This window comes from Xenopus laevis, chromosome 2S (assembly GCF_017654675.1).
Source record: "Xenopus laevis strain J_2021 chromosome 2S, Xenopus_laevis_v10.1, whole genome shotgun sequence".
NCBI classification, from domain to species: Eukaryota; Metazoa; Chordata; class Amphibia; order Anura; family Pipidae; genus Xenopus; species Xenopus laevis.
In genome coordinates, this window is record NC_054374.1 from 98,552,277 (window position 1) to 98,576,739 (window position 24,463).

Sequence of the window (24,463 nt, forward strand, 5' to 3'; positions counted from 1 at the left end):
AGGGGAGACATAAAAAGCGTAGGCATTTGTACTATAAATATAACAACACATTGATGTCCACTCTGATTCACCCAGAGACACATTGTCTACATGTAATATCTTGCTATCACGTAATTCTGTACAGAGCAAGCCCATTAATAAGCCATTATTGCGTAGAAGAAAACCAGTTTAAAGTGCAAATGTTTGCTGAAGTTTAAACGTACAGGCAAAGGGAATGTTTGCAGCCATGGCACCATGCGGGGGAGAAAGTAATCAAGCAGGGTTAAGGGCTGGATACACACAATAAATTGGCTGAAGGTTACAGGCAGCAGTACTATTGTGCTCTCCTTTCTCCCCTGACTCCTGAGATGTGCGCGTTCCCTTCTCAGTGTTGTTGTTTTTCATTCCCCGCTGCTCCCCCTCCTCTATTAGCCTCCCTCCCTCCGTCTCTCAATCTCTGTCTCTCAGGGCTGTGACGTGAGCAGTGTGGCCGGTGCCCCTTGCAGCCAGCAGGAGGAGCAGGAGAAGAAGTAGAGGGAGCGGGGAAGGAAAGGACTAGAGAAGGAAGGAGAGTAAGGAAGGAGAGTAAGGAGGGAGGGTGGGAGTTATGCGAAGACGGAGGAGGCTTGTGGAGAACAGTTTTCAACAAGGAGCTGCCCAGCAGCAGCGTCTGCTCCAAAGAAAGTGTCAGGCATAAAGAAGGCGCCGGAGTCCTGTAGTATCGGCACAGTTCGGCATCATCTTCCCACAGAAGGAACATAACCCCCCCCCCCCCCCACAAGCCCCTGACTTCTCACTTCACTTGTCGCCTCACTTTGCCTCATACAGGTTCAGTCCCTCTACTTCTCTCAACATTGTAACCTTTTCGCTTCCCCTTTGCTTCAAGCTCTTCTCGTCTTGTGTGGCTGTTCATCTGGGCTGGGAGCATGGCTTCATCTGCCAGCGGGATGGAGGAGGTTCGTTCTTCTGTTCTGACCCCTCTGAAACTGGTGGGACTGGTGTGTATCTTCCTGGCCCTGTGTCTGGACATCGGAGCCGTTCTGAGCCCAGCCTGGGTGACGGCGGACAACCAATACTACCTGTCTTTATGGGAGTCCTGTAAGAAATCAGAAAACCGCTGGATGTGCGATTCCACCCTGCACAGCGGTGAGAGAAAGGAGCACAGCAGCTGCCTCCAATACACTATCGCAAACAGTCAGGCTTCTGGCTGCCTCCCTTGCTAACTACATGTCAGCTGCCTGTCCCCCCTCTTCTAACTGCTACTATCTGTCAGCTAGCTGCCTCCCCTTGTACTATCTGTCAGCTGGCTGTCTCCCCTTCATAACTGCTACTATATGTCATCAGGCTACAATTAGCTACCTACCTGTTACCTTCACTTTCTAACTGCTGTCAGCTGACTGCCTACTATGTTTAATTATTAGTAGCTAACTGCTGGCTGCCTCCCATTTGTAACTGCTACTATCTGTCAGTTGGCTTCCTAATTGCTAATATCTGTCAGCTAGCTGCCTCCCCTCCCCTAGTATCTACCTGCTGCCTGCCTCCTCTTCCTAACCACTAGTATCTGCCTTCTGGCTGCCCTTTTCCTATCTAAAGATTATCTGCATGACGCTTCACCCTGTTTCTAACTACTAGTATCAGCCTGCTGGCTACCTCTCCTTCCTAACAGGTATCTGCATGGCCTGCCTCACCTTCCAAACTACTATTATCTTCTTCTTACAGACTGCCTCACCTTCTTAAATTCTAGCATCTGCCTACTCGCTGTCTACCATTTCTAACTTCTAGTGACTGCCTTTTGTCTCCTTTACCAACTGCTATGTTCCTGCTGGCCGCTTCCCTTCCTGCTCACACATATTATTAGAAACATTACCTACATTTCCAAGTATGGCAGTCAGTCATGGGATCCTACATGGTTGGCATTCTTAAAGTGTTTACTGTTTCTTGATACCACTCTGCATTGTTTCCTCTGCTTCTACTGCAATGTATTCAGCTACCTTCAACTGTTTTTGGTGGTAATTAAGGCAATATGCCTTGATTTCTATAATTTGTTGAAGTTGTAGACATTTGTAACGTTTCTGATAAAATATGTTGTTAGGTTAATCTTCAAATGTTTGTATAGTGCTAGTCTAAATTTCCTCTTCCTTTTGGCCTGCCGTGTTTATCTGTCAGATACGTATCTGTCTAAAGATATACTAGACTAAACAGTCATAATAAGGGCTGGCAGCTAGATAATATGCACATATGTGTGCTGCATTCTTTCATATATATATTTTAACAGGAGTTCATCTTTCTTTACAGAATGCTCACACACAGTGCACCAATATGGGTGCAAAGTAGCATACAGGAACATATAAGAACTGTTGGGAATACTGGGCAAACTTTGCAGAGAAGCACCATAGTCCAGTACTAAATAATGTTAGGACAAGCAATGGGAACAGTAACTGCAAAACTAGTTTATGACCTTGCACATAATGTACACATATTTTGCAATTGACAAATATAGAGCAGCTAGCCAGACACATGGTTTTAGTTTATTAGGCACATAAAGAAGTAAACAGCACACAGTATTGCTTGCCCTTAGTTAATGAGACCCAGTGGCGCTCATTTATAAACATTGGGCAAATTTGCCCATGGGCAGGACACCATAGCAACCAATCAGTGACTGACTTTTTTCTGCCAGCTGCAGGTTGGACGATGAAAGCAAATATTTGATTGGTTGCTATGGGTTACTGCTCAAGTGCAAATTTGCCTAGTGTTTATAAATTAGCCCAATGGGGTGTTTTGTTACTGTAAGGCTTCTGGTGAGTTTTCTTTTGTCAGATTATCCTTTTGTGGTTTGTGTAGGAGTTGTCCACCATCTCCAAATTTGGAACTGCAACTCCCATAATTTCACTGAAACTGTTGAAGGTTGCTAGCAGATGTAATGAATCCAACAAAAGTGGAATATATAGAAAGGTGACAGTTTGACCACTCATGAAAATTTTTCCAAAAAATCATGAATTTTCTTTAATTTATTAAACCCAAGGATGGAAAAGTCCAAATCAGAAAATCCGGCAAGTTGCATATAAGTCAATGGGAAGTCCCAATGATTTTTTGATGTGCTCTGGGTTTCGTGCAATACCCCAAAGTTTTCGGGTAAAAAAACATAAGAAATCACAGTTTTTGGGTAAAAAAAAGTTGAAAAATGATTTTTCGGGTGAAAAATTCAAAAAAATCTCAGTTTTCGGTTGAAAAATCAGAAAAAAACATGTAAATCAGATTTTTTTTCCTGCAAAGCAAATTTTTGGGAAAATGTAGTAATAAAAAAGCCTTAAAAACCCGAGTGCATTTGATCGGAGTTTGCAGCAGAAAATGTTGAGATAAAATGGGACTTTGCTAAATAACCCCCCCTGGTGTACGAAGAGAAACTGTCTATTTTGCAGTGAGCAATTAAGAACACAGTGCAGGGTAGCAATTTGACCAGTTCCAATTTGCAACATTTTGGTTATTCAGACCCCGTGCACAACAAACTATGTAAACTGGGCCATTGTGCTTTGTTCATCTTACAAAATTTGAGACTTTGGTTCTAAGAATTTGTTTTTTAATGTCTCTAGCTCGATTGCAAGGTATTTGTCTTAAAATGGTTGTTCACCTTCCAAAAATTTTTTTCAGTTCAGTTGTTTTCAGATTGTTCCCCAGAAATAAAGACTTTTTTCGGTTACTTTCCATTATTTATTTTTTACCATTTTTTCAAATCTAAAGGGATACTGTCGTGGAAAAACATGTTTTTTACAAAATGTATCAGTTAATAGTGCTACTACAGCAGAATCCTGCATTGAAATCCGTTTTTCAAAACAAGAAATGGATTTTTTTATATCTAATTTTAAAATTTGCTATGGGGCTAGACATTTTGACATTTCCCAGCTGCTGACATTTCCCAGCTGCCCTCAGGTCATGTAACTTGTGCTCTGATAAACTTCAGTCACACTTTACTGCTGCACTGCAAGTTGGAGTGATGTCATTACCACTCCCTCCTACAAGCTGCTGTAATGTAAATAGAGCCTTGTCTGCTGAGCCTGTCAATTGAACAATAGGCAGGAATCAAGATAAGCTCTCACTGACACCACTTCAGAAGGACTGAAATAATATAGTCCTGTGATCACTGCCCCCACTTACGTTTCAAAAATAAATAAATAAATATATATATATATATATATATATATATACACACAATTCATTTTGGGCACTGTAAAAAATATTTTATATAGATAGTTTATTATATTTGTTTACACAAAAATGAATGGCAGAAACACAGGAGTACACTCCCAGGACTGATGACAGGGAATAGAAAAAAAGGATAAAATTAGGAGGACATACTTGAAAACCAGGGAAACTTAAGAGGAAGTCTAGGAAGGGTTAAAATAGCTCAGGAGAAAGGAGGCAGTAAGTAGTTAATGAAAAAAAGAAGTATTGCAGGCAGGAAAGGAGCAAGGTCTGTGTGAGGTGGATAGCAGAGGGAACTCACAGCTCCTTTACCTCATCTAGTAACCAGTAAAACAAACTAGGAAGGCAGCAAGGAGAGAAAGTTCCCCCCTCACCAAAGGAATGCAGAGAACAAACTTACAAAACGGCAGGAGCTTTGATAGTGTCTGTGGGAGGAGGGGCTGCTAGTGCAGCTGTAGAGCAGGCAGAAGTAGGAAAGTGAAAGTAATTGCTTCCCTGCAAACCATGTGACCTCTCTCCTCCAAACATCACAGGCATGGGCAGAGAGGAGAGGGGTGTGTACAGCTAGATTCTCATGTCGTAGTGCGACCTAGCTTTTCATTACAGAGTGGCTGCCTCCAAGCACACAGGTAATGCTGTGCCTGCTGTTAGAGCAGCACAGGATGAATGTGTAATGAGCAGAAATGGAAGCCCCCATGACAAAATACAAACTAAAATAACTTATGCATGGATTTGTGGATTAACATTTTATTTGCCAGACAGTGTTTATGGATGTGTGTTTTTTATAAAAATGCAAAAAAAAAAAAAGTTTAAAATGACGACAGATTCCCTTAAGTTTAAAGTTTAATGTCCTTGTCACTGCTGTTTCATTCTTGCCAGCTCAGTAATTCAAGTGCACTCTAAACTGTTACAATTTGCTACATTTAGTTGATACATTTCTCAGCAGCATTTTTTGGAGTATTAGCAACTATTGTATCAATTCTAACAGTTGTCTGTAATGAAACCCAGAGATTTTGCTCAGCAGGGACAAAGATAAGAAATGTATCAACTTAATGTATCAATTTAGCACATTTACAGGTTTGGCAACCCCCCTCCCTGAGCTGCTTAAAGGAGAAGGAAACCTAGTCGATTACTTTCTATTTTCTATGTTTGACTGTTTTTCTAATATTGAAGTGTAAAGTGTCATTTTTACCTTTAAAGGAGAAGGAAACCTTGTCGGTGCAAAACCCCTCCCCCCCTCCCGTGTGTTGCCCACCCTCCCTCCTCCCCCCTGGCCTACCTGTCCCGCTGGGCAAATGCCCCTAACTTATTACTTACCCTTCTGCGCAGTTCCAGTCTACAGAGTTCACCAACGCCATCTTCTTCCAAGCGATCTTCTTCCTGCTTTGACCGGCACATGCGCAGTAGGAGCATTTCGCCGGTACGATCTACTGCGAATGCGCCAAAAGTCACGAAGTGAAATCGGAAAACTTCGTGACTTATGGCACATGCGCAGTAGATCCGTACCGGCGAAATGCTCCTACTGTGCATGCGCCAGAACGCCGGTCAAAGCAGGAAGAAGATCCCGTGGAAGAAGATGTCGTCTGTGAACTCCGTAGACTGGACCTGGGCAGAAGGGTAAGTAACAAGTTAGGGGCATTTGCCCAGCGGGACGGGTAGGCCAGGGGGGAGGAGGGAGGGTGGGCAACACATGGGAGGGGGGGAGGGTTTTTGCGCCGACTAGGTTTCCTTCTCCTTTAAAGGTAAAAATGACACTTTACACTTCAATATTAGGAAAACAGTCAAACATAGAAAATAGAAAGTAATCACAAAAAGTCGTTATTTCTGGTGAACTATCTGAAAAGAACTAGGTGTTTGAAGGTGAACAACCCCTTTAATGCTGTCTTTCCTACTTTGCTCATACTAAGCTGTTAACCGACCTGCAAAAGTCTAAAATACTGCTTTGTTTTTGGATTAAATTTGAAGACACTTGCCAGTGTTGTTATATCCCAATATTTGGTTATTGAGCAGAGTCTCAAGCATCTAGTGACAGTGCTTCTCATTCTATAAGTCTTCCTTTATATTTGCAACTGTAAATTCATAACTTACAAAATATCATGTTAATAGGCCCTTTCTATAAGTAGCAGAAGCACTATGCATGCACATTACCAGACAATGTAATATTCTGCTTGGTGATATATTTTACATCGACTTCTTCTAGTCAGCTCATTTATCTTTCTATATTAAATGAGGTTTGTTGGACTAGCTACAATGAAACTGTAATACCATTTATTATAATGTTTCAGTGTAAATCATGAATCATCACTAAGATTGTATGTAAGCTCTATAGGGCAGGGTCCTCCTATCTTTCTATTCTTTCTTTATTTATTGCAGTATTGTCTATTCCAGATGTCTGCACTATTGGGTGCCAATGTTCCCTCTTATTTTTTCTCAGCTATATGCGCAAAAAAAATCTTTTGTGCGCACATTTTAAAATTGTTTGCACATTTTTAAAAACTCTGTGTGCAGGTCAGAATAATCTAGGAGCATACAGATTAGAGGGAACATTGTGTATCTGTTATTTATCTGAAGATAAATTCAGATGGCAAATAAATGTTGATGATAATAATAGTGTAGCTGATGTGGCAGATTTATTGCATTTTTACACTTTTTACACTGTACATGGTTGTGGAACTCATTGATAACTTCTAATATCAATATATTTCTCAATGGGGGACCATTATTCACTATATACTTTAAAGCAATATGCCATTAAAGTTGGGCTACACAAAAAATACATTTATTAAACCAAAAACACACACCTATGTCTGCATTTATGTTTACATTAGGAGCTTTGGCTAAAAAAAGTAGGTATTAGTTTCCATTTTGCTGATGCTAAACTCTTTTCAAAAAAGTTTTTTTTGTTTGCGACACACTTGTGCCACCAGCCCATTTTAGAAAGTGGAAATGTATGGAAGATTGCCTGTCTAAAAGTAGTCTCCTTAGCAACCACAATCCATTCTACCCTTTCATTATAATAACCATGGTTTCAGGAAGAAATATCCAGAAGAGAGGAAAGAGTAAGAATCTTCTATATTTCTGAATTGCTGGCAATTCTTTTAATAAATGCATATTTTACATACCTTTGTGCCTGAGCATGTAGTTAAATATATTCCAGAACAATGCTAGTGAAAATCAGATGAGGTAACTAATCCTCATTCCGATGGCTCAGTGCCTGACAGCCGTCTGCTTTTAGGAAACAATAGTCAGACTATGTGAAATGCACTTCTCTTTTTCACACAGTAGGCTATATTCTATAAGAAACAGATGTGATTTTCACACCTCTTGCTCTAATCTTCTACATTTCCATTCCTTCCCTTTCAGTGGGTCACTTGCTTTAGTGAACGTGTTCTCCTTATTTTTCTTTAAGAAAAAGGGAAAAAAAACGAGAATTTCAAGGTCATTGCACAGCTCCACGGTTTCACAGGCTATTCCTTGAGTAAATGAATAATTATGCTTGAACAGGTCCTTTATGTTTGACATCTGGGCTTTCTATCAGTCTACAAAAGAACGGTTGTGGGATTGTTCAACCTGTTTTTTTGAAACATCTTTTTACTTAAGTAACCAGCTTAAAATACTCTGGTTATTTAGAAATCCATGCCCATGCTACTTTTAAAGTAAACATCAGTGAGGCAAACAAGAAACTGATGAAGCTCGGTAATGGTAATACTTTAGCAAGGAAACCAAGACATGTTTCTTACCGTATTTAAGAAAAGACATCAAGTGGTGGTATTCAGAACCTTCAATTTTTTTAGCTGGATTCTAGTCAAAATCTTGTAATTAAATCCGTCTGAGGGTTTGCTGTAAAAACTGCTTCCTTCTTTGGTATGATCCATCAGCCGATTTGTTAATGTGTGTGCTGCTTACTTTCTATTGTGCCTTCTGTCTTACTGAAAATGCTTTCCTGTTATTGATTTCTTTGGAAATAATAGTTTCACATTTTACATTTCTTGTGTAACTAACAATGAAGTGCATGTAACTTATTTAATAGTATAGGACTGCTGTATATTTTACTGCATTCAGGACATAACATACATGTGTGTTGCCTTGCCTGGGGTGTAATGATAGTATTATACATTGAAGGCTTGATGCACCATACACCAGGGACACAGCTCCTATAACATACTTGTCAGGCTGTATGTTACTTTATATTGGTATAGTAGTACTGTTTCTAGAACTAAATACTAATTTATAATATTTTCCATTTTCTCTCATTCTGTATATTCTTCCTCTATGCATTTTAATTACACATTGGCATTCCTGGGAGTTTTGTGTTGCTGCACAATATAGTTTAATTAGGGTTTCAAACAGTACATTCTTTTTCTGTTATTTCTTTATGTGATATATGGAATTATTTTTTCTTTATTGTACAGTCATAATGTGTTTATTTTATTACTCACTGCCATTCAGTTATTTACAGGTGCATTGTTCTGATGCTCATCAGAGATTATGAGATACCTTTAGCACAATCTTCTCCCCTTTGTCTCCCCTTATCTGTCTGTCCATCCATCCTTCCATCCATTTTCTATCTATCTATCTATCTATCTATCGATCGATCGATCGATCGATCGATCTATCTATCCATTATCTATATATCCAAATACCTCCCAACATTTTGGAAATAGAAAGAGGGACAAAAAGATTTGCAGCAATTACCATGTTATTACAGTTTTGCTTATGAATGTGATTTGCCATTTAAGCTGCAAGACACATTTTCCCCAAGAGACCTGCTTACCTTAAATTGTCACAATTGTTTCTTTGCTTATCATAAATTGTTACAAAAGTATCCAAGTGCACCTGCCATGTATTCTGGGCTCTCTGCCAAAAGCCAATTAAGTTAGAAACTTTGTATCTTTTTCTGGCTGTTCAGTACAGGAGATCAAAGAGAAAGTAGAGACATTTCAATAACAATCCTGGATAGCTGTTGAGCTGTCAAAATTAGGACTGTCAAAAATAGTGACAGTTGGGAGGTATGCATCCATCCATCTATCCATTATCTATAAATCTCTCTATCTATCTATTTATCCTTCCATCCCATCCCTTTTTATCCATCCATCCATTCATCTATCCAGGCCAGGCAATCTGTGGGTTCTGGCAAATGCCAGAGGGGCTGCTGTAAGTTGCCATAGACAGTCACTATATATTGGGCTGGTGGGGGCTGTTTGGGCTGCTGTGTGGCCTGTTTGGGCCTCTGTGTTCCTGAAATGCCAGGGCCTATTTTGAATCTCAGTCCAGACCTCTATCAATCTATCTATCTATCTATCTATCTATCTATCTATCTATCTATCTATCTATCATCTTCTCAAGATCTCTTAAGTCCTGGGCTAACTGGGACAGTTAAGTAGTTTTAATTTAAAAGTACCAACAGCACCACCATTCCCAATGCAGTGTGAGCAGCCACTGATTCTAGCTGAACTGCTGCATCCTGACATTTTTGTGTATTGTGAGTATCCAGATGTCAGGGCCCGAAGGCTCTGTTGTAGTGTGGACCAAGGAGGAGACAACAACACCAAGTTCGCGGTACAAAAGGATTTATCAGAAGAATAGTCATAATCAGGCAAATGGTCAATACAGGCAGCAAGGATCAGAATCGATGAAACAGGCAAGAAGTCGGTACACGGATAAGCAGAATATCTAGAAATCACACCCAGGAACTATACAAGATAGACCTATAATTGGGCAAGGACAGAAAGGGCAATTGGAAATAAATAGTCCAAGGTTGGCACCAAAACTTGACGCAGTGACGTCATGACGCCGACGCCGGCGTCCTCACGTTAGCGTCCTGACGCCGACGCACATTCTGACGCCGGCGTCCACTCCATCGCCGGCGACCAATCCTGGGGCGACACGTTTCTGACGCAGTCATAATACGACCAGGAAGAGCCGAATGGTGGAGCAGGAGGTCGCCATCTTGGATGTCCCGTGGGGTAAGTTTTTCGCTTTTCCCTCCTTAGGGGGGGCCTCAGGACCACCGAGGCTAGGGGAAGAAGGAAAAAGTCTGTGGAACTTACGAACCAGGACAGGTGCATGTACGTCAGAGCTTTTCACCCAAGAACACTCCTCAGGACCAAACCCCTTCCACTCGATAAGATATTGAAGAGAGCCCCTGGAAATACGAGAGTCCAAGATTCTTTTGACTTCAAATTCCTTGTGATCGTCAACCAAAACAGGAGCTGGAGAGGAAGAAGAAGAGGGGCAGGACATAGCAGGTTTAAGCAGGGAAACATGAAAAACATTAGGTATCCGCAGCTCAGGAGGAAGTTGAAGACGAACAACCACAGGGTTGATGATTTCGATGATAGGGAAGGGGCCGATGAATTTAGGACCAAGCTTGGGTGTAGGAATCTTGAGACGAATGTTGCGTGTGGAAAGAAAGACTTTATCACCAGGACTGTATGGAGGGGAAGAAATCCTTCTTTTATCAGCAAACTTTTTCTGCACCAGGGAACTCTTCTCTAAGTTTGCTGCAGTAGCATGCCAAATAGCCAACATGTGAGCAGCTTGGTCATTGGCCGCAGGCACATTGGTAAGAAGAAAATCTTGGGAAAAAGCCAAAGGATTGAGACCATAAACACAGAAGAAAGGAGACTTTTGGGAAGAAGAATGCAGAGCGTTGTTGTGGGCAAATTCAGCCCAGGGAAGAAGATCCGACCAATCATCCTGGCACAAGGACACATGACAACGAAGAAACTGTTCCAAAGCCTGATTGACCCGTTCTGCGGCTCCATTAGACTGTGGGTGGTAGGCAGAAGAAAATTGAAGGGAAATGTTAAGAGCTTTGCAAAGAGATCTCCAGAACTTGGAAATAAACTGGGAACCCCGATCAGACACAATCTCGGCAGGAAACCCATGGAGACGAAATATATGTTTGATGAAAAGTTCAGAGAGTTCGGGAGCAGAAGGCAGTTTCCGAAGAGGCGTGAAGTGAGCCATTTTGCTGAATCTGTCGATCACCACCCAGATGACAGTGTGACCAGACGAAACAGGGAGATCGACAATGAAATCCATCGCCAAGTGAGTCCAAGGTCGAGATGGAATGGGAAGTGGCAAGAGTAAACCCTTGGGGGGGGAATGTCCGGACTTGGAAACAGCACAAGTGGAACAGGACAAAACAAAGTCTTTGACATCTTTCCTTAGGGTCGGCCACCAGACCAAACGAGACAGGAGCTCGGTTGTCTTCTTAATCCCTGGATGACCGGCCTGTTTGGAACTGTGAGATTGGGATAAAATGGCATGACGAAATTCCGGAGGGACAAAGGCAACACCAAGAGGAGTCTCTACAGGAGCCGAAGACTGAGCAGAGAGTAATTGAGAGGCACAAGAAGGAAAGAAGGCAGCAATGATCTTGGTAGAGGGCACAATGGGTACAGGATCTTCGGGGCAGGAATCTTCAGGAGCAAAGCTTCTGGACAGAGCGTCAGCCTTCCTGTTTCTGGAGCCAGGACGAAAGGTGATAATAAAATTAAAACGAGAAAAGAAAAGTGCCCACCTGGCTTGCCGGGGATTGAGGCGCTTGAGGGATTGAATAAATTCAAGTTTCTTGTGGTCGGTAAAGATTGTCACCGGAATAGAAGAACCTTCAAGCAAATGTCTCCATTCTTCCAAGGCCAATTTAACGGCAAGTAGCTCCCGATTGCCCACATCGTAGTTCTGCTCAGGGGAAGAAAATTTTTTGGAGAAAAAGGCACAAGGGTGGAGTTTACCATCAGAAGAAGATCTTTGAGATAGAACTGCTCCAGCTCCTACATCAGAGGCATCGACTTCAATGAAGAAGGATTGAAGGGGTTCAGGGTGTCTAAGAATTGGAGCAGAAGAAAAGGCTTCCTTGAGGGTCTTGAAGGCTTCGAGAGCTTGAGGGGGCCAGCGTTGAGGTTTATTCCCTTTACGGATCAGGGCAAGAATTGGATGGATCTTGGAAGAAAAGTTTTTGATAAATTGTCTATAATAGTTGGCGAAGCCAATAAATTTCTGAACTGCCTTGACGCTGGTAGGAAGGGGCCAATCCAAAATTGCAGAAACTTTGGCGGGATCCATCTTAAAACCTTGTGGGGAAATGATGTAGCCAAGAAAAGGAATGGAAGAAACTTCGAAGGTGCATTTTTCCAATTTGGCAAAGAGATTGTTTTTCCTCAACCTGGAAAGAACTTCACGCACTTGGCAACGATGATCAAAAAGGTTTTTGGAAAAAATAAGAATGTCGTCTAAGTACACGACCACACACTGTCCCAAAAGATCACGAAAAATGTCATTGACCAATTCTTGGAAGACCGCAGGAGCATTGCAAAGACCTAATGGCATGACGAGATACTCGTAATGGCCATCACGAGTATTAAAAGCGGACTTCCATTCGTCTCCCTCACGAATCCGAATAAGATTGTAGACCCCTCGTAGATCCAGCTTAGTAAAGAAACTAGCCCCCTTGAGCTGATCAAAAAGTTCAGAGATGAGAGGAAGAGGATATCTGTTCTTTACGGTGATTTTATTTAACCCCCTGTAGTCAATGTAGGGCCGCAGACTACCGTCTTTCTTTTCAACAAAGAAGAACCCTGCTCCGGCAGGGGAGGTAGAAGGACGAATAAAACCTCTCTGAAGATTCTCCTGGATATAAGACTTCATAGCAGAAGTTTCGGAGGGAGAAAGCGGATAAGTGCGGCCTCGGGGAGGCATGGAGCCGGATAAAAGTTCGATAGGACAATCGTAGGGACGATGAGGGGGGAGAGTCTCAGCGGACTTCTTATCAAAGACATCGGAAAAGGCTTGGTACACAGGAGGGAGAGAAGAACTTGAAGATACTGAAGAAACTTTGACAACAGGAACAGCAGGTAAACAGTTGTGTATACAAAATGGACTCCAACGGGAAATTTGTGAGAAGGACCAGTCAATGACCGGATTATGAACACACAGCCAAGGCAATCCCAGGACAACGGGAGTTGAAGGGCAATCGATAAGAAGAAAAGACAGTCTTTCCAAATGCATAGTGCCCACCTTGAAGGAGAGTTCCTGAGTAGACTGCGAGATGATGGCAGAAGAAAGGGGACGATCATCAATCGCCAGGACTCGAAGAGGGGTTGCCAAGGGTTGGAGCGGAATGGCATGTTTAACAGCAAAGGTACGATCCATGAAGTTGCCTGCAGCACCAGAATCGAGGAAAGCCTGTGAGGAGATCTTCTTGGAGCCGAACTGGATTTGAACAGGAAGAAGAAAGCGTTGAGCAGAGGAATGGGGAGGAGAACAAATTCCACCCAGGTAAGTCTCCCCAAGCTTACCTAGGTTTTGGAGTTTCCCGGCTTCACTGGGCATTCCTGGGCGAAGTGGGCCTTTCCCCCACAGTAGAGGCATAACCCAGCGGCCCTTCTCCGGAGCTTCTCCTGTTCGGAAAGGCGTGCCCGCCCGATCTGCATTGGTTCTTCAGGTGGTAAAGAAGAAGTAGCAGGTGCCGCAGGAGGAGGAGGAGAAAGGTTGGAAGCCGGACTGGGAAGTAAGGGTCTTTGGAAGCGTGGAGCCAGGATGGGTTGGTACCTGGAAAACTTCCTAGCACGCTCCCTGTCAAGTTCGACTTGGAACTCCCTCTGTCGGGTGTCAACCTTCACAGCCAACGCAACAAGGTCCTCCCATCGAGAAGGAATCTCACGAGATACAAGATCGTTCTTGATGCGCATCGCCAGGCCGTTGTAGAAGGCAGCATGGTATCCGTCATTATTCCACGAAGTTTCTGCCACGAGAGTTCGGAATTCGATGGCATATTCAGGAACAGAACGAGTCCCTTGCTGCAGCTGGAATAAACGAGCCGAGGCAGAAGTAGCCCGACCTGGAGCATCGAACACTGTGCGAAGGTCCCGGATGAAGGCCTTGGCATCGTCGATTACCGGATCTTCTTTCTCCTAAAGAGGAGAAGCCCACTCCAGAGCTTTCCCTTGCAGGCGGGTGATAATATAGCCCACTTTAGCTCGCTCCGAGACAAACTGACCTGGAAGCAGGGTGAATTGGATCTCACACTGGTTGATGAAACCACGGCATGATTCCGGATCACCGCTGTACAAAGGAGGTGCAGGGATGCGAGGCTCGGAAACCTGGAGCGGAGTTGCAGGAACCGGCATAGGGACTGGAGCCACAGGAGATAAAGCAGATAACTTCTCCAGGATTGCTTCAAGTGCCTGGCCGAAGTGGGTTTGCTGGGCTTCATAGGTGTGCATACAGGAAGCCAATCCACGAACGGCTCTGCCGACATCAGTAGGAACTTGGGGCTCCTCAGAGGGGTCCATGGCCCAATTATAGTGTCAGGGCCCGAAGGCTCTGTTGTAGTGTGGACCAAGGAGGAGACAACAACACCAAGTTCGCGGTACAAAAGGATTTATCAGTAGTGATGGGCGAATTTATTCGCCAGGCACGAATTCGCGGCGAATTTGCGCGATTCGCGGCAGGCGAATAAATTCGTGAAACGCCCGCGAAAATTCGCGTAAAAAATTCGCCGGCGTCAAAAAACGGGCCAAAAAACGGGCGCCGGCCTCAAAAACGGGCGCCGTTTCGCGAATTTCACGAATTTTTCGGCGAAGCGAAACGGCGCAAATTCGCCCATCACTATTTATCAGAAGAATAGTCATAATCAGGCAAATGGTCAATACAGGCAGCAAGGATCAGAATCGATGAAACAGGCAAGAAGTCGGTACACGGATAAGCAGAATATCTAGAAATCACACCCAGGAACTATACAAGATAGACCTATAATTGGGCAAGGACAGAAAGGGCAATTGGAAATAAATAGTCCAAGGTTGGCGCCAAAACTTGACGCAGTGACGTCATGACGCCGACGCCGGCGTCCTCACGTTAGCGTCCTGACGCCGACGCACATTCTGACGCCGGCGTCCATTCCGTCGCCGGCGACCAATCCTGGGGCGACACGTTTCTGACGCAGTCATAATACGACCAGGAAGAGCCGCATGGTGGAGCAGGAGGTCGCCATCTTGGATGTCCCGTGGGGTAAATTCTTCGCTTTCCATTACACCAGAGGGGCCTTTGAGATTAGATTCTGAGAAGCCATAATTTATAATTATGGCTATTGGGCATTATATGGCCCTGGGTTGATTGTGCTTGTGGCCTACAATTGCCTGCTTTTAATATCTGTTTGATGATATGATTGCTGTGTTAATTTTTTTAACTGCATTAGTTCAACACTGAATATAAATTATAAATGTGAAGGGTTGTCTTTTTTTCAGCCTCAATAATTACTTTGCAGTTAGTTTCTAAAAGTCATTTGAGGGAACAGGGAGAACATCAAACAACATGAAATAGTTTACTAAATTGCAGTTTCTTTTAGTCAGAATACTTTCCACTAGAAAAAACTTCTAGTGTTTTGTCACGACAGTGTTGGTTTCTATTAGAATAATTATTATCAACAAATTTATCAAGTGGTAACATATTGGGCAGTGCTATACAACAGAAGCATTTGCAAATTACATGCTCGTATAGAGTAATAGAATATATGCAGGTGTGAGATCTGCTATCCAGAAATCGTTTATCCAGAAAGTTCTAAATTACATTAAAGCTATCTCACATAGACTAAATTTTAATAAAATATTTTAAAATTTGGATTATTTGGATAAAATGGAGTCTATGGGAGATGACCTATCTGTAATTCTGAGCTTTCTAAATAATGGGTTTCCAGATAATGGATCCAATGTATATAAAGGCAATATCACAACTTTGACTGAAGCCTGTCATATTATGCAACATATACACAAGTGTGCATTTTCTAGCCAAAATCTGCTTTGCATGTGCAGTACATGGTAGCGGGCTGTATTGTCGATAATTGCCATATCTAGCCACCATGGCTAACGTCCTGATTTTTTTCTTTCATGTTGTGGATTGCATGTGTCTTTTCGCTATAATGCATTGATTATACTGGTATAAGACCTATTATCCAGAATGCTTGGGACCTGGAGCTTTCTGGATAACGGATCTTTCTGTAATTTGGATCTTCATAGTTCCAGTCTACTAGTAAATCATGTAAACATTAAGGGGCTGATTCACTAAATTCGAGTGAAGGATTTGAAGTAAAAAAACTTCGAATTTCGAAGGTTTTTTTGGGCTACTTCGACCATCGAATGGGCTACTTCGACCTTCGACTACGACTTCGAATCGAAGGATTCGAAGTAAAAATCGTTCGACTATTCGACCATTTGATAGTCGAAGTACTGTCTAGTTCGGCAGATAAAAGCTACCGAAGTCAATGTTAGCCTTGCCTAAGTTTTTTTGATCGAAGGATATTCCTTCGATCGTTGGATTAAAATCCTTTGAATCGTTCGATTCGAAGGATTTTATCGTTCGATCGAAGGAATAATCCTTCGATCGTTCGATCGAATTTTCTGCGCTAAATCCTTCGACTTCGATATTCGAAGTCGAAGGATTTCAATTCCTAGTCGAATATCGAGGGTTAATTAAGCCTCGATATTCGACCCATAGTGAATCAGCCCCTAAATAAACCCAATAGGCTGGTTTTGCTTCCAATAAGGATTAATTATATCTTAGTTTAGTTTTTATTATTACAAAGAAAAAGGGAAATCATTTATTAAATTTTGGATTATTTGGATAAAATGGAGTCTATGGTAGAGGGCCTTTTCTGTAATTTGGACCTTTCTAGATAACGGGTTTCCAGATAATGGATAACATACCTGTATTTTGATTGTCAGCTAAAAGAAAAAAAAAGTAGCCAATTGCTTTCTAGAGTTGGCTTCTGACACACAGCTCAAAAGTAAACTGAATTGTGCCTCTGTAGCACTTGTCAACTGTTTGTCGTTTCAAGTTTTTATTATACAGGTTATACAGTAGATAAATGAATTGTCTCCCCCCTGGGGGTAAGCAGTCCAGCACTTTTGGAACATAAGCTTTTAAAAGTTGTCAAATTAAAAAAGGATAGTTACATAAATAACTCTTGTGATATTTATTTTATAAGTATAGAAAGCATGATTAATCATAATCATGAGATTGCTATTTTAAGAAAAACCATTACCATTTTTTTCCCTTTCATGTGTTCATTCTTGGTATTTATTAAAATTGATGCTTGAAGGTGAGCACCTTATGATAATTAAAGTGAAGTGCCACTTTTTCAGTTACTCTAGTGCAGAGATGCATTTTCTGTACTTCATCTGAAATAAAACCTTAAAAGGAATACATTCCTCAGACTTTTATGCCAATGGCAATTATGGGTTATTCTTAAGTTATACAGTGGGACTCATTTATAAACTTTGTGCAGGGCAGATTGGTTTGCACAGTGAATATATTTGCCCTGCACATGGTTATATTTATAAAGCTAGATAAGATTGTTCAAACAGAATTGGCAATTTTTTCACACTTCAATGTCCATAAGAGCTTTTTAAATATCAAATATCCATATGACCCAAGCAAGGTGCATACAATTAATAGCAGCCAATTGTGGCCCGCATGAAAAGAGGTGTCCACATTTACTTTATATTGACATATTTCCCCACAACCATATGGGACTTAACCTCTAAATGCGAATAAACGATATTAGATATCCAGGACCATGCAGATTATACTAAAAAGCAATATTTATTGTCACCATGCCAAATAACTAAAAACATTTAAAATAAGCAGCGCTGCTTAGGGGGTGGGGATCCCATTTATCCTATTTTGCAAATGTTACAATACAATACAATATAAGAAACTGCGTGCACGCTATAGATCAAGGCCTCCAGTGTATGTGGATTGCAACCAACTGGATACATGCATAATTAAATGTTCATAAGATGAGGAGAGCGAAAATCATCGCGGCTGTAGTATAAGTAACCATTAGGGTGCTCAATTTGATGGTAGAGAAAGTACTTAGTCGGATTCAGTTATGAGTGAGATATCAGAATTAAAACGGCATGTGAGGGCGGAGCCGGTGTGGGGTTAATTCTTTAGTGCCCAGAATGATGCAGTCTTATATGGTGTAAATATAGGCACTAGAAGAGGAAATATCCTCTATGCACATCCAATGGACATTCGGATCCCGGTACTCTGGTGGAATGGCAATCGCTATGTGATAATGTTTATCCCACCACTCCGCAGCAGACCGCTGTTCGGGATAGAGAAATTACTGACCGTGATGGTTCACCTCTCACACCGGCTACTCATCGCTCCATACTCACATCCGAATCCCGCAACCACTTGAGCCTCTGATGCGCATCATCCTCAAGAAGGAAAACAGGAAACTGCAAAATCCCCTTGCAGCGCTGTGCCTCGACAGCTGTTTCGCCGCTACCTGCGGCTTTGTCAAGAGACCGACAAACCGGAAATGACATCCTTTTAAGGGTAAAGTCACATGACTCCAATGATCGTAATTGCCACAACATTGTTGCGTAAAGCTTTTAAATGTCACTAGTATCAATGTGGTAACATCGTTGAAATAATATACAATCTAAGGACATCCTTTAGACCAAAATAAACAATAATACACAGATCAATGCATCCTATATCAAAAATAAGAAGTAAATGGAAAAAAAAAAAAAAAAAATGAAAAATAAACGTATAAAGGTAAGCCTTTTTGTGGCACTATTCACATAGCTACTCGCTAAGTTTGTATACCCCTAAGGCATGGTGGTAAGATACAAAATAAAAGAATATCCTATAGGTCCTGGACATGTGATCAAAATTCTCAATTGTAAGTATGTATGTATATATATAAATATTAAACTCCCAAAAAATGAATATATTAGAAAAATTAGAAGAAGAAAAAGAGAAAAGAAGGGAAAAAGAAGGAAGAGAGAGGAAAAATGATATATATACAAAATCAGTACAATTCTAGACAAAAGATATGGTATGAAATCATTAGAATTGCCGAAATGGGCAGCCAAATATATTAACCATACCATAGGTCATTCAACATCCTGTCCTATCATTTATTTACAAAAGCTTGAAAATTAAGATGGCCATTCAAACCAAATTCAGCTTTGTAAGTATGGAGTCTGAAGATCCATGTTGTTTCCAACTGTAATAATTTATTATCCAAATCGCCCCCCCTGATGTCCCCATGTAGGCGGTCAATGCCCTGAAAGTAGGAACCTGCATGATGTCCATTGTGCATGCAGAAAATGTGTTTGGCAATTGCTGATAACAGATTACAATTTCTGATATCGCGCATGTGCTCATATATGCGTCTCCTAAAGGGTCTTTTCGTCTTGCCAACATATTTGCTACCACAATGACAGGTAAATAGATAAATCACATGTGTGGTCGTGCAACACGTATAATGGTACATGTCATAATTGACTTTTCCATTACCAAAACTTGTAGACACTTTAATATATTGGCACTGTTCACAAGTACTACACTTGTAGCTGCCCAATGTTTTACAACATGTCGTTCTCGATTGAGGTTGGAAGTGGCTATGAGTAAGTGAGTCACCAATACTAACATTCCTCCTATAGCTAAACAGGGGACGAGGGGACACCAGTTTACCCACAATGGGGTCCTTTGATAATATGTTCCAATGTTTGTATATTGAGGAACGAATTTCCTTATCATTGGTGTTAAAAGTCAATACCAATCGTGTAGCTTCCTGTGTCTCAGGGGAGGAAGTCTGGGTGTTGGAATTCCGACGTTTGTAGAGTAGATCTTCCCTATTAAGGGACAGAGCATGTTGGTACGCCCTACGGAGACACCGTGTTTTATAACCCCGTAGTTTAAATCTCTGGTAAAGGGAATAGGCCTCTCGTTTAAAATCCTCATCTGTAGAGCATATTCGCCTCAGTCTTATGTATTGTCCCTTGGGAATACCCTCAATGCATCTATGAGGATGCATTGATTGGGCATGTAGGAGGCTATTACCCGCTGTTTTTTTACGATATAGGTTAGTAGACACCTGACCATCCTGGCCTACTTTTATCTCTGTATCCAAAAATTCCAATCTAGTCCTGTGATAGTTTAAAGTTAAAGTTAAGTTAAATTTGTTGACATTCAATTTCGCTACAAATTCCTGTAATAATTTTTCTGGGCCTTGCCATATTAGCATGATGTCATCGATATATCTGTGCCAACGTAGCACATGAGGCAAGTATGTCTCATACTCATCAGCCGTATGGGGCTCATTTATTAACGCAGCGCTAAAAAGAGCGCAGTGGCCTGACATTTGCCCAGCGCATGCGAGTATTTAATAATGTAGCGCACGATACCTTAACAGTGCGATTTGTGCGCTAATGTAGACACAGACAGGTGCGACGTGTGAAACTGCGTATCAGCTGTCGCAGTGCTTATAATAAATTGTGCGCACAGGAAGATACCGCAAAGGTAAGGATTAGTTGTGCTCATGTATGAATGCGCTGCTTTAATTAGTTGCGTCACATATTGCGCATATTGCGTTCACTTAGAAGCATCTGCATTTGTTTCTGTGCTAATATTTGTCTGGTTGCAAAGGTGTTTAGCCTACCTGATACCCTTAAAGGAACCTTGGTCAATATAAACATGTTGGGTGGAAGGCGTGGTTAATATGCACTTTACAGGGGTTGTTCATCTTTGAGTAAACTTTGAGTTAACAAACATCCCCACCAACAGCAGCACCATTGTATTTGCCAGAACCCAGTTTAGCAGTGTGGCTCTGCACACATATATAAAATTCTCTTTTCAACATGAAACGCAAAAATGTGAATATACTAGCGCAGCTGGGCAGGAATGCGCATTTTGAAGAGCGTTACTATTACGCCACGAAGAGGCAGTCGTAAAAATTGTGGTGCTGTTGCCCGGGTGCAGTTTTGCACATATACAGACGCAAATCTGCGACGGCCGCAGTGCAAGCGCATTGTAGCCACGCCCACAGCCACGCCCCTAACAACCACGGCATCGTTTGCGACATAAATGCCCAATCTTTTGCGCAATGCGCATAAACAAAACCATCGCAAAAGCTCTCTGTTATGCGCAATATCACGCAAATATATTAGCGATCACGCTCGTGATGGCGCAGACAATCTTTTGCGTCCACTTATGCGCTGCGCTGCTTTAATAAATGAGCCCCATGGTGCTCCCATTCTCCTAAAAATAAATTGGCGTAGCTAGGGGCACATCTGGCACCCATAGCTACACCCTGGCGTTGTAAATAGTAGATGCCATTAAAAAGAAATACATTGTGATGCAAAACAAAATCTAATGCTTGCAAAATAAATCTGTGTTGTTCAGAAATTGGTTTATGCATACGTTCAAAAATCAGTTGTATGGCTTCAAGGCCCAGGGAATGTGGTATACTCATATACAATGCCTCCACATCTAGCCCCACCAGGATACAGTCCGAATCCAAAATTAGGCCGTTAATTTCCCTCAGTAGATGGGTAGTGTCCACTATAAATGAGTCTAATTGTGACACCAAGGGTTGTAGCACCATATCAATATACCCACTAATTGGTTCCGTAAGTGAGCCACACCCAGACACAATCGGTCTTCCCGGCGGATCACTAAGGGACTTGTGGACCTTCGGAAGGGCATAGAAGGTTGGAGTTCTGGGATGTGAGACTTTGAGATATTCAAGTGTATTCTGATCAATTATACCATCTCGGTATGCTTGGTCAAACAGGTCAAATAATTTGTCCATATGTCCTTGTATGTGTGGTAAAAGAATGGGCTTGTACCATTGTTTGTTGTTCAAAATTCTGGTACACATCGTAATATATTGGGAAGAATCCATAATTACAATGTTGGAACCCTTATCTGAGGGCTTTATCACAATATTAGAGTTGCCCTTTAGCTCTTTAAGGGCCTGAATTTCTTGTTTTGTAAGATTTGGTTTTTTTATGTTTTTAGTCAAATGTAAAATGTCCTCCGTAACACTTCATACAAAAGTGTCAATCTCCCCATTTTCTGAGACATTAGGGTACCGGCAGGATCTTTTCTTGCATGAGGGTAATTTAATATGGTCTGAGGAATTTTCGGACCATAAGTCCTGAATGTCTTGCAGCAATAGCTGCTCTTCCTCACTTCTGGGATCAGAATTTAAATATGGCAAAAATCTTAACTTGCGAATATTTATGTGCACACTCTGCTTTTGAATTATGCCCAAACTTTGGTGGCGGAGAAAATATTTGCAAAACAGTGCGAATTTAAGTTACTTTCAATGCTATTTTCGCTCACAACAACCTCGCACAGTGGGCACGCTCACAGAAACACCTGTCTCATTTGCGAGCCATTTACGAATATTTACGCACAATGCAAATTCGAAAAAACAGAAAGACGGGCACAGCAGGGCAATATTTTAGCATTCAGTAAAAAGCATAGGCAATACAATCATTTGCAAATAAATATGCGCTGCTCGAACTTTAAAAATGACCCCCAGTATGTGCAATGCCTCACATATTGATTAGTATGAACAAAATGGTTTAAATATTTAATAAGATTTCAAGTACCAATGTTGAAGTCTATTGATCTGTTGGCCAGTTTCATTCTTACAGTAACCTAAGGTTACCTAAATGACAGCTGTGTTTACATACAGTGTGCTGTGTTAGCCCCAACAAGAATTTTACAAGAATCGTATATGAATTCATGTGTACTGCTTTTTAACTTGTTTATTTATTACATGGACGTGGGCAGTGTCGGAATGAGGGACCCACTGGGCCTGCAGCCTCAGGGCCCCCCCCATACCATCCCCCGGGCCCCCCAGTCGTAAACTCCTCAGTCTCTGCACTCCTCCCCTCCCGCGCGAGAGCATGCGCACCTCTTTCTAGCTAGCACCAGCGTCATGGAGGTAAGGAGAGGGAGTTGGCAGGCCCCCCAGGTTTTTTCCCGGCGTCCCGCCAGCCCAGTCCAACCCTTAGTATAAAAAATACTATCTTTGTTTTTTGCTGATGATACTAAACTGTGTAAAACTAAAAGTTCTATGCAAAATGCTGCCATTATGCAGACCAATTTGATTAAAATGGAAAGCAAACTAGAGAATGAGGTTCAGTGTTGATAAGTGCAAGTAAAACACTTTAGTACAAGTAAATGTTACAGATATGCTAACTGGTAGTGTGTTGGGAGCCTCCTTAAAGAGAGACTTACACCAGAAATTATGCTTTTTTTTTACATCTATCATAATATTGGCTTTGCATGCTACTTATAATTTTGCCATAAAGTATTTGCCCAATGCTTTTACATTACCTATCTGACTCCCTGTGTTCATCTATGAGGGGGCTACCATATTTGTGCAGCGGGAGTCCATTTGCATTAGAAACTTTAACTGACAGACTGAGACGGGACAGTCAGGTTGGCAAAACAGTCAGGTTTAGAAACTTCAACTAACAATTACTTACAAAAACAAACCTCTCAGCAAAAAACGATCAACATGATCTATAAGAATCTTTAAATGTACATTCATATTTTAAAAAGTATTTTTTAATGTCAGTATCACTTTAATTGAGAAGGATTTGGATAACAAACTGTATAACGTTAGACAGAATCACACAGTGGCTACTAAAGCGAATGAAGTGCTGTATTGCATAAAAAATACTATCTTGTGGGATAAAAAAAATATATTTACTCTTAACAGAAGTTTTGAAGAAGTAAACTATAAGGAAAGACTGTCAAGGTTGGGGTAGTTTTCTCTGGAAAAAGGGCGCTTTTTGTTTTTGTGCACCAGTAAGTTTAGGGGCAGGGAGGTTGTGGAATATCCTTCTGGTTGATGTTGCAATGTCAAATTCTGTTAATGTTTTAAGGAGTGGTTTGGATGAGTTTTTTAACTTTTTGAGTTTTTAACTTTTTGCGTTCAGTTGCATTTAAACAGTTTACTAGAAATTAAGACTTTTTTATCAACTACTTCCTATTACCTATTTGTGACTATTTTCTAATATTGGAAGTAAAACGTTTCACATTTTACCTTCATAAGTCTCCTGAAGCAGCTCTGGGGGGGGGGGGTCACCAACTGTGTTCTAAACAACGGTACATTAGTTCATCCATTTCTTTTCTTTGACACTGCTGAACAGAATACCTGGGTTTCATTAAATGAGCAGAAAATGCAATTTACATTGGGGTGCCAAAAAGTAAGACGCCCTCGAGTGATGATAAATTTCCCAGGGCATACTCATGCAAAGTAAAACGCAATTAACTTTGTTAAAGTTCGACTTTTTGCTCTACTGCACATGCACAGCCACGAGAATACCGAGGAATTATGAATAGACTCACTCCATGGTGCTCACTGGAAGAACCCCAGGCCAGTGGAATTTTCTGCTGATAGGAGCACCAGGCCGTGGTGTCAGGTTAAGTAAATATAATCACTTGGGGGTGCCTAACT

At 41.5% G+C, this 24,463-nt stretch overlaps 1 protein-coding gene across 1 annotated transcript in view; it reads left to right on the forward strand.

Annotated features, from left to right (window-relative positions):
- Window positions 1-437: 437 nt before the first annotated feature.
- tmem47.S (transmembrane protein 47 S homeolog) overlaps window positions 438-24,463 on the forward strand; it is a 45,725-nt gene continuing 21,699 nt past the window's right edge. The window contains exon 1 of the mRNA XM_018249733.2: window positions 438-1,125. Coding sequence (XP_018105222.1) covers window positions 906-1,125 — 220 coding nt within the window. The 5' untranslated portion in view covers window positions 438-905. The remainder of the gene's footprint in view (window positions 1,126-24,463) is intronic.